Below are 11,561 nucleotides of genomic sequence, written 5' to 3'. Positions count from 1 at the left end.
AAAGAAATGTAATAAACATGTGCATTATCCTGTAAAGTATTCCTATTAAAATAATTAAAGTAATGAAAAACTTAAACTGAAAGGACTGAGATTGAAAAAGAAACTTTTTCGTCGATAAATGCACAAATAATGCATATGCTTATTAAATTTGTTTGAGATAACTCTCAATAATATAAAATGATTTTAAAGGTTTTGAAATATTTTAGGGTATTTTCCAATAATTCATGAAATTTCTAATTGATTTCAATGACGTATTTATGGATGATGGATTTAAAATATTTAAGAATATTTTAAATTATCTGAAGGTATTTTCAAAAGGTTTAAAAAGGCTCAAGGTATTTCCAAGGTCCTCTAAGGATTTCAAATATCTTATAAATTTTTAGAGACTTTACGGAATTTTGTATTGATTTTTATAATTTAAAGCGATTTTGAAGGATTGACAATATTTTAGGGCATTTCAAAAGACTTTAAGGCATTTTTAAGAGATGAAAAAAAGTTTAATGGGATTTTCAAGGATTTTAATGATTTAAAGGATTTAAACAACTTTTCTGTGGTTGCACAAAATGTTCTTAATTTTAAAATATCTCGAATGATTTTTAGAGGAAAACAAAGGATTTCAAGTACTTTAAAAGGTTTCAAAGGATTTTATAAGAATTTCGAGTAATGAAGAAATTTCCAATTTATCCTAATTTCTTTTGAATTCTTTTGAATTCTCTGGCGTTTTCTAAATACACTTAAAATTCTTCTAAATTCAATAAATGATACTCAGTTTTAATAGATAACATTGTTTCAGTCTTTATTTAATTCATTCTCAAGCCTTTTAAACTCACCTTGATTTCCTAGGAATTTGATCAAACTATCTCAATTTTTTTTGGTTTTTCGAAACATATTTCAAACTCAATGAATTTAATGCACTTCTTTATCTTTTTTAATTGTTCTTAATTTATTTTTAGTTTTTAAAATTCATCTTGTATTTTTGAGATTGTCCTTGACTTTTGCTCATTTCCCTTAATCGAATTCTTTGAATTCTTTTGAATTCTTTAGAATCAAAGGGAACATTAATTACATGATTTATTCACATTAGAATATTAGACTTTAAATCTGAATGATCACCAAAAATAATAAATTATTCACCGAAAATTCAAGGAATTTAAAAAATGAAGTTTTTGGGTCAACTTGAAGGTTACCAAGGTTAAGCGAAGTCAGGCTAAAAGTCTTAATGTCGCATTCTCGTTAGTCTAGTCGCTCGTGAATAATCCGTTTTGTGAGCAAAGGCTTCTATCAACAAACCTGTATTACGTTCACTTCCATTAACTAATAGAGGCACTGCATGTCGTTTACCATTTTAATTAATGCAAGGCGTAAGCGGATAATCAATTTCTTCTGCAGGAAACAGAAAATCAATCCCCGTGTAAATTATTAACAAATTTATTAATTATTTCTCATATCGGGTTTGTGAAAAATCACATTGAATAATATTTCATTAAAATAAAACAAACTATATTTTCTATCCGACACTTGTAACGAAAATTGGAGAATGAGCGTCGGCCGTATTTTCTCGTTTGGAAGACAAGGCTTGATTTATTCTCAATATAAAAAGTGAGATCGAACATCGAGGGAAAAGCTGTTCCTGACCGAAGGGACCGTAATTCTTTCGCTGGTCTAAGGAGGGAGGATCGAAGAAGAAGAAAAAAACAAAGCAAGGACTGACCTAGCTGCTTGAAGGCTGCTCTTTTCATAGAGGCAATTTGAAGTTGAGTAGTAACGTTTCTTGGTTCTCATCCAAGTCACTAGGTTGACAAAGAAGCTGTCGCCTCTTACCGTGTTAATTGTTATTCCCACTTGTTCTTAGTAATTACATTGCCATTCGCTACGCACCACCAAATTGCTGTTTCTTCTCATGGGAATGCTCCTCTCGCTTGAGACCTTTAACCTAAATCAACCCAGCCACATTTACTGTTTCGGTTACGAATAAAGCGAAAACAGTGTTCATGAACTGTGACGACCGCAAATGTTTCTGCGGCACATAATAACTGGGTTTAATTTAAAATTCATCTATTGTTTTAATAAACTTTAGGTTCAATCTTCTGAGAAATCAAATGATTTTTATAGGCATCCCCGAGCCGAAATATAGGTCCTACTTTAACGCTCCAAGTGGAAGTATTGTCCCTACTTTGCGGCTGTTTATTCTACTAGCACCTACGTAGCCACTCCTAAAGATATTTTCATTCCATTTTGCTTCTGTATAAGCTTCAGCCCCTACATTGAAGGTCTTGCCTCTATATTCTTGAGTTTTACTTATGTCTCATTGAAAGCTCCATATTCTCCATCGAATTTTTAAATTCTCTTTTAACGCTCTTAAATTTGAACGCATAAAATATGTGGCCTCGTTGCCTCGACGCCTGCGCCCTCGTGACAGACACTTTGCTGTTTCTTCGAAAATACCATCACCACAGTTTGTGAAAGCAACAATTTAATTCGTTTTAAATAATAAATATTTAAGTGATAACATCGAAACGGCTTTAAGAGAAAAGAAGTTTGCCCTAATCTGGTGGCTGAAAGCAAAAAGAAAAATGCAAAATAGCGTTAAGATTTTAAAGATAATTATAAAGAACCCAGATCCAAAACCCCCCCAAAAAGGTATCAAACACACGAGAATAATCTTTAAAAGAAAAAGGTAAGAAAGATTCAAATCTTTTGTATTGAGTTTTTTCTTTACGACAAAAAATAACTCCAAATTAGTTACCACAGATTCTGAAGAAATAGACTTTCCTTCCACACATTTTTCTTTTTAATTGTTATTACAGAACATAATTATAATTTGAACTTCAAGCTAATTAGGCGAATTTTTATAAAATTAATGAATGAGTTGAAACAAATAAACATATTTCGCTCTCGAGAAATTCTGCGATTTCAAGTGCAGGTCCCTGCTGATTTCAAATGGATTCGGTCAGCGATGATTGTTATTCGTCCGTTATTCTCTAAAAAGCATAAAATAAAAAATTGTTTCTGCAAAATGTCATATTTTTAAACCAATTTATTTCTATATGCCGAGGGGTCGATCACTTCAATCTTCCTGATGCATTCACTAAATATTGCCATACACGTATTCTTTCAATATTTATGGTATTCTTGATATTCTGTATAATCTCAAATATTCTTGATATTCCCAAATATTCCGAAATATCCCGAAACATTCACAAATATTCTGATATATTCCTCCATTTTCCTTTGCGCTCAACAAGTTTTTAAAGATTCCAAATTATTAAAAATGATTTTTAAAAATAACAAGAAAATTTAAAATAGTTTATGTATTATTGTGTAATTTCAAAATATGTTCAAGTGTTTAAAAGGATTTTCGTGAATTTCAAAATAATTTAACGGGATTTAAACATTATTTTAAATTAAAAAAGATTAAAGTTTATAAATAAATTTCAAAAGATGTCAAGTAATTTTAAAGAATTTTAAAAGATTTTAGAAGAATTCCAAAAAGTACAAGAATTTTCCCGAGATTTTAAAGACTTTAAAATACTTTTTATGAGTTTAAGAGATATTTAGTGATTTTAAGGGATTTTGTGGCATTTCAATCTATTTAATATAGTTTAAAAAGTCTGTAAAGGAATTAAAAATATTACGAAGCATTTTCAATAATTTCCAAATAATTTTGAAGAGTTTAAGGATCTTCATTTAATTAAAAAATATTTTAAATTAAATATTAAAATTTTTTAAAAGTTTATAATCGTATTTCAAAATATTTCGAATTATTTAAAAGAGTTCAAGATATTTTTAAAGACATTAAAGGGATTTTAAGTAATTTCGAAGAATTTTAAATAAATTTCGGTAGAATTTAAGTGAGTTTTAAGATTTTAAATTAATTTTGAAGCATAAATAATGTTCTTGAATTCTTTAAAGTCCGTTAAATCTTTTGAAATCTTTGGAAAATTGTTGAAATCCTTTAAAATCTACTAAATTCCGGAAAATATATATTGAATATTTTTTTAATCTTTTAAAATATCTTAAAATATTTTTTGATTTAATTTAAATCTTGTTTAAGCAAATAAAATATACAATCATAATTTGTAATACATATTTATAAAATCTAAAATCTTAATACACATCTATCTATAAGCGTAGTAATATTTTTTACAAAGTGGTTCACAAAAATTTGCAGACGGTAATGCACAGCTGTAGGTTATATTTCAGATTTTTTCCATACTTCAAGCTGTAGGCTAGCCGAGAGGCTGTAGGCGTTAGGAATGTGAAACTGATAGGTTACGATCCCCCGCGGCGAATAAAAACTTTCATAGCGTGCGATTATAAATAGTGTGGTGATTGTGAAATAGTAAATAATTGTGTGCTTAAACACGTGAAGAAATATTAGAGTATAATAGTAATGATATAATAATACAAAATATTATATTTTTGTTGCGAACAATCGGTTATAATTTTATAGAACTGTTCTCCATAGTTTTGGGACTAGACTATTTTAACTTCTATTAAACTACCCAGCGTACTATCGGATTAGTTCTATAAAATTTAATAGATATTTTTTTCCGTGTGCAAAATAACTTGAAACATTACAAAAATGTGTTTCTTGCTCTACTTTTATTAATTTTCGTCAAATACTTTTTGATTTTGAGTAAAGGTGTAATTGAAAAGAATGAAATTTTTGTTTTTAAAATAATAAAATTTATTCTAATAAAAAATACATAGGAGAAGTTCGCGCTCGGTTTAAGTCTGTGTTTCGTTCGGAAGCTAAGTAGTATCTGTCTGCCTCGTCCAGTTGAAGTGCGCTTGGGGGTAATTTTCCCTTACAGAAGGTGTGTCGCAAGTTTCTTAAGCTACCTGTGATTGGTACAGAGAATGGTCATCGACGCCTATTAGTACAAATTCGGAAAACCTAAAAAGAAGGTGTTAACCTGGGGGTCACGCTTGAGCTGTTCGGCGAGTCGGTGTCATAAATTTGTTTAAGGAAGGTCGGAGACTAAATCCTATAATAAACCTGACAAGGCGAAATTAAAGAATACGAAAGTAAAGACGGTTCAAGATTGACAGAGTTGCTCAAACGCAAATGAAAATTAATACACATTATTATTAAAAATTATAAAAGTAATTGTTACGACGTAACACTTTTATTCTGTACAGGAAGGTAGATTGTGGCGCGTTAAATTAGAAACAAAAACTAAGCCTCTATTTTGACGCCCCAAATGGAAGATTTGGAAATTTTTGCCCGTAAGAGTGCTAAAGTAGGGGGAAAAATTCTATGGATATGAGAAAGAAGTGAAGGGTGGTGAAGGAGATATAATGGTAGGGGTAGTAGGAAAGTAAGAGAGAGTAGGAGAAGGGTGGGAATTGTAAGAAAAGAGAAAAGGAAGGATAGGGTTGCGAAATAGTGGAAGTGAGTAGAGAACAAGTGTAGAAGAGATAAGTGGGGAAAGTGTAAGAAAGTAGGGGAAGTAAGGGGTAGTGAATTACGAGAAGTAAGTTGAAGGGAAAAACGGGTTAAGGGGAAGAAATAAGAAGTAAGAAGTGAAGGCTGGTGAAGGAGGAAAGAAGCGCACATGTAATGGTAGGGTTAGTAGGAAAGTAAGTGTGATTAGTGGAAGGGTGCGGAGGGCTCACGAAATGGGAAAGGGAGGGTGGGGTTGGGAAGTTGGGGAATGGAATTCTACGGAGGGGAAACAAAGGGGGAGAAGTGGGGGAAGTCTAGGGAAGTTGGAGAAGTGAGTGGTGGGAATGTGAGAGGAGGGAAAGTATGGGGGGGGGGAATTAACGTCCTAATTGGCTAAGAAACACTTTTTAAAGGCTCACTGTACCTACTTGGACTACTTTTTTTAAGGAATGAAGGACAGTTTTCCTCTTGATGTAAAAAAGAACCTTAGCTCTTGTGAATAAACGACTATCTCTTTTCACTTCACGTTCTCGTTAAGAGCTATGGGGTAGAAGAATTGGGACGATTGACGAGTATGCGGCGAAGTGTAAGAGGTTCGGGGTGATATCGCTGGAAATTGGCGGTGTGTTCCGTGTTTTCCCCCTTGGCGCACGCCTCCTCATAAATACGACGTAGTGTGGTAACTGCCTTGTCCAAGGGGTGGATTTGGGTTGGGTAGGTTTGGCAAGAGTCAGCGCGTGTTTTCTCGAACGAACTAACCAACATCACTAAAGTAAAGCTTACCCCGGCCAGCAATATGTCATTGAAATCTAATTTCAGAGAGCATTTCGAATTTACCAAATTATTTTCGAAACATTGATTATTATTGCGATTTGAATTATTAAGTGATAAAATCACTGCAATACTAGAGAATGATAATCCATTCAATACCAAATTGCAATTTTTATATTTTAATGTCATTATTATTTTACAATGATTTTTACGTTATGGATAATTTGTGGTATTTAATTCATTTTAAACATCATTAAGTCAGAGTAGGCGAAAATTGGATTTTAGATTGCAAAAGCAGTCCAAGGGGATAGAAAACAGGATTTTAGATTGCAAAAGGATTCTGAGGGATTTAAAAAGGGATTTTAGATTGTACACAAAGTCTAAGGATTCGAAAAAAGGATTTTGGATTGTAGAAGAAGTCTGAGGGTAAAATAAAGAGGATTTTGAATTGCAAAAGTAGTTACAAGTAATGGAAAAGGAGATTTTGGATTGCTTAAGAAATCTATGGGTTACAAATGAAGATTGTCAATTTTTAAAGAAGTCTAAGGGGATGGAAAGGGAATTTATGATTGCAAAAGGTTTTCAGAGTATAGAAAAGGGGATTCTCGATTGTAAAAGAAGTCCAACGGGTTGTGATTGGGACTTTGAACTGCAAAAGTATTTTCCGGGAATGGTAAGGGATGTTTTAGATTAAAAAATTAGCCGAAGGTGTTAAAAATGAGATTTTGAATTGTAAAAATAGTCTAAGGGATGTAAAAGAGGATTTTTGATGGAAAAATTTGTCTCAGGAGAGGGAAAAGGGGATTGTGCATTGTAAAAAGAGTCTTATAGGATGAAAAATAACATGTTCTATTCTAAAAGGATTTTCGGCGTATAGAAAAGGGGATTTGGGATTGCAAAATGAGTTTTAAGGGATGTAATGGGATTTTGGATTGTAAAATTAGTCTGCGGGATGGAAAAGGACATTTTCAATTGAAAAATGAGCCTGTAGAAATGGAAAAGAGGATGTCAAATTGTAAAAGAAGTATAAGGGGATGGAAAAGAGATGGATGAAAAGGTGTAAATGAGACTCCAAAGCAAGAAGATGTAACGAGTCAGGATATGAATGGGTATATAAAAATTGTTTATAAAAAATGAAACTTGCCACCTGGGATGATTTCAAGAAAGTTTGAACAGCAGCAATGTCGGCAAAATTTACCCCTGTAGGGATTTGGCCTAATGTTATAATAATAATGATAATAAAAAGCAGTATAAGTGAATGGAAAAGGAAAGAGAGTAGATGGAAAAGGAGATTTTGGATCGCAAACGGAGTTTGACGGGTTGGGTCTTGTATAGTAAAACGAGTTTAAGGGGATGGGGATGTCAGTTTTGGCTGAGATTTTTTATTATCTATCATTTATTGATATTTTTCATAATAAAAATTGCTCATAGTTCATAGAAGATTTTTATATAGATCATTAGATTAATGTCAATGAAGCAAATAATTTTCTTAACTAAGATATTGTTCTATTAAAAAAATTGAGAATTGTATCTGTCATAAACGTTAAACAAAATGAAAATCCAGTATATATTGTAAATTCATATGGTCATACAGTCATGTTGATTACATCAATAATTGATGACAAAGAATTATTCTTGGACTCTTGAGATTTAATTATGTCAAGATATGAAGAAAAATTAATTTTGAAAATTTTGATCATTATGAAGCTTTTTTTATCGAAAAGCAATAGAATTATTAGTTGCAAACTCAAAGAAGAAATTTAAGTTAAATAAAAAATAGTATGAAACCTTAGTCCGTAATTGCGAATTGCAAATTGTAAATGTCTAAATTCAAACACTTTAAATTCGCTGTAAACAGAATTTTTGTAAGTTCTCAAATATCTCTGTCTATTGAAAGTGACAAGGTTGACACATTGATAAATTATTTTCTCATCACGAGAGATACACTCTGCATGAACTGATATGGAAATTTTATTTTTATCTCTTTATTTCAGGTGCTGCCGCCGCTTCTCGTGTCTATGTAGATGCTTTGTCCAGGTTAGCTCGACAGGCGCAGCTGGGCACCTGGGGTGGTTCGCAAGATGTCGGTGAGTGAAGATTAATTATTCATTTCCTCTTGCTTTTCACAGTTTCAAATTTTCCTCCTGGGAGGCCACGTGTTAGAATCCCAAACTCTCGCGAGTAAGGGTTTCATTCACTAATTAATGAAGTGCGAGAAAAACTCACTACAGTTCATTTCTGTCACGAATTTTCCAATTTTTTTTTTAATTTCGAAATTTAAGAGATCTGTATCGTCATCGGAGATGATAATAATCGATCAGATGAAGATACCAATCACTGTACGTGGAAATAGAAATCTACACGATCGATCTGATACCTATCAAATTCAGTATTTTGCGTTTTACTAAAGTCTAAAAATTGAGTTTTATCTATGAAAAAAGATCCCTCTTCCTCGCTCCGCTAGGAATCGAACCCAGGTCTACCGATTGCCAGTCGGTTTTCCATATCACTAAGCTACTGAAGACATCAAAAGAAGAATCTTTTTTACAAACATTCCAAACGGCAAGGTTAAGCAGCAAGAGCTGCTTATTAATTAGCAGCTCTTGCCGCTTAACCTTGCCGTTTGGAATGTTTGTAAAAAAGATTCTTCTTTCGATCTCTCCAGTAGCTTAGTGGTACAATCACCCAACCTGCAATCAGTAGACTTGGGTTCTATTCCCAGCGAAGCAAAGGAGGGGGATCTTTTTTCACAGAGGAAATTCAGTTTAATTTTTCTTTTAATTTTTTTCTCAGTATCAAAATTCAATTAACGTAGCAGCCTCCAGAAAATCGGCTTTTCCGCTCTTGACGTAGCCCTTTTTTTAGGTAAAGCAGGTAAAATCATTATGAACGACCCTCATTATCGAACTGAATTATATATTTGTGTCTTGAACACATTACAACCAAAAAACTGAGAAAAAATCCTTAAAGGCCATCTCCTTGTTTACCATACAGTTGAGTGAGTAGCGCACATTTTACCCAATGTATCGACAGGTCCCTTAGTTGAATTGTAAATGTTATATTATAATATTTTAATGTGTTATCAGTATTGCCAACTGCAGGTAGTGAATCTCCCCACCTTATTGAAAACCCGCTGATCCTATTTATTACTTGAATATTGACGCGGCAGCACTGAGCGCTGCCACGCGCCTACCGGAAGGCTAATAGCCATATCTCGCCTCTCAAAATAAGAAAATGCCAGAGCAAGATTAAGAATGGTTTTTGCATACGTTCAGAAGAATGATAGATAATTCAAATGAGAAATTTCAAAAAATGAAGCATTCTACACAATATTTGCCACCAAAATTTTTGTTTAAGTACATTTAATTTTTTTCTTGTTTAACACTCAAAAATATTAAATAAAATAAATATATACGAAATATTGAATGTTCATCATTATCATTAATTTATATTATTATGAGACCCACATCAATCGCACTTTTTTATCTACAACCATATCAACAATATCAATTATTATTAATTAATATTATTAATATTAAATATGAAATATTAAACAAAGATATGAAAATTCATACGGCAGATAAAATGTCGGCCTTTTCCTTAAATTTCGAAAAAGTATACTTAAATCAACTTTAGTTGTTTATTTAATAATAAAATTCAAATATTTATCAACAAATATCTATTTTTCCAATTTGGACCTGTTTTTTTCAAAGATTGGAATAAACGCTTTCCTTGATGTGGTAAAAATTTGGCAGTGGTTAATGAAATACTTTTGAAGCAATGAATTTTTGAATAGCGGTTCGTGCGCGCGAAGTGTGTCACAGCGCAACTCCATAGGACTGGGACTCGACTGCCTACGCGATAAGTAAAACATAAACATCCACTTGAAAAATCGTATATTTTTATGCGCTTAATTTATCATATTCAAAATTGATAACTATTTCAAAATTCATTACTTCGAAAGTATTTGACTACCCATTCCCAAATTTTTACTAGATCCAGAAAAACGTTTACTCCACTCTTAAAAAAAGAGGTCTAAATTGAAAAAGTCTATTTGTTTATAAATATTTGATTTATATTATTAAATAAATAATTGAAGAGGATTTTAGTATAATTTATTCGAAAGTCGAGGAAAAGGCCCACATTTTAACATCCTTATGAATCTGCCCGCTACGCTGGCTAATTCTTGTCGGGCGCTTCGCTTCCTTCGCAAGTTTGAGCGTGCCTAGAGCGCATGACTGTTGGGTCTCGCGTTATACGCTCGATGATGTATTTATCCCGCGCTTTGCGCTCGATTACGTATTTACCTCGCGTTACGCGCTCGGGCTTTATATTTTTGCAAATTTCTGCGCAAAACATTTAAAATGAAGACTCAAAACTTCCACCACTGTAATTTTTTTGTTGGTCAGCTTTACACCGAAGAGGAAAAGGTTAGTTACACGCGCGTAGTACTATTGGGACGAGCGAAACTTTCGCCTCGAAAAAGTAGGTCATCAAAATTAAAGTTGGCAACCCTTCCTTCACGAGATTTTTGGGGCGAAAGTGTTGCTCCGCCCAACAAGTCTACGGACGTGTAGCTAAGCTTCCGCTCGACAGTGTAAAGCCGACCATTGTGAATTCTCTCTTTTTGAACGAGCTTAGCTCGAGAGTTTGAGCGCACCTACGGCGCGTAACTGATGGCGCGACTGATGGTCAACGTAACGACGAATATAATTTTGTAATTGTGAACTCTCTTTTGATAATGCTCTTTGGGCTTTAACGAACACATTCTCATCACGTATCTCGTGCTTCGCACTCGTTTTTGTCTACAATTTCAACTTTTTTACATCATTTAAAATTGTATTCTAAGCTGCGCTGAAACATGTATCATTTCAATAAATTGATATCATTACAATTCAAAATATGCATCAAACTTGAATCGTACTAATTCTTGTTTCCTTGTTTTTATAGTTTTTTTTAAAATAATTTTTAAAAATTTTCAATCTTCTTTTTTACGATTGAAGAAAAACCACTAGGCATCCCCATAGGTTCTAATACAGGAATCTATATAGACTCCTATACAGGAACCTATATAGGACCTTATGTCGGCTTTCGTCTTTTCTCTCCTTTGTCCAAAAATTTAATTTTTCTATTTTTAATCTTATTTTTCACGATTGCAAGAAAATATACTCGTCCTATCCAAAAATGATTAATAATAAATTTATAGATCTTTTTATGCGAACAACTTTTGTCTGTTAATTTTAGTTCGAACCTTGTGTCATTTTTTCAAAAAAAAATTAATATTTTTATTTTGAATGTTACGAGGGTGGATTGATAAGTTTCCGGCCTGACCAAGAGATGGCGCCACTAGGCCTACCTTAAGGTGGCGTTCTATAGTACCATCCTTAGATAGCTTGTA

General features: G+C 32.8%; 1 protein-coding gene across 1 annotated transcript in view; it reads left to right on the top strand.

Annotated features, from left to right (window-relative positions):
• LOC117170934 overlaps window positions 1–11,561 on the top strand; it is a 507,802-nt gene that overhangs the window by 273,336 nt on the left and 222,905 nt on the right. The window contains exon 4 of the mRNA XM_033357981.1: window positions 8,158–8,250. Within this exon, the coding sequence (XP_033213872.1) occupies window positions 8,158–8,250 (93 nt within the window). The remainder of the gene's footprint in view (window positions 1–8,157; window positions 8,251–11,561) is intronic.

The sequence above is a fragment of the Belonocnema kinseyi genome, chromosome 4, assembly GCF_010883055.1.
Source record: "Belonocnema kinseyi isolate 2016_QV_RU_SX_M_011 chromosome 4, B_treatae_v1, whole genome shotgun sequence".
NCBI classification, from domain to species: Eukaryota; Metazoa; Arthropoda; class Insecta; order Hymenoptera; family Cynipidae; genus Belonocnema; species Belonocnema kinseyi.
The sequence above is the reverse complement of the archived record's forward strand: the minus strand, read 5'-3'. Positions and strand labels throughout refer to the sequence as shown.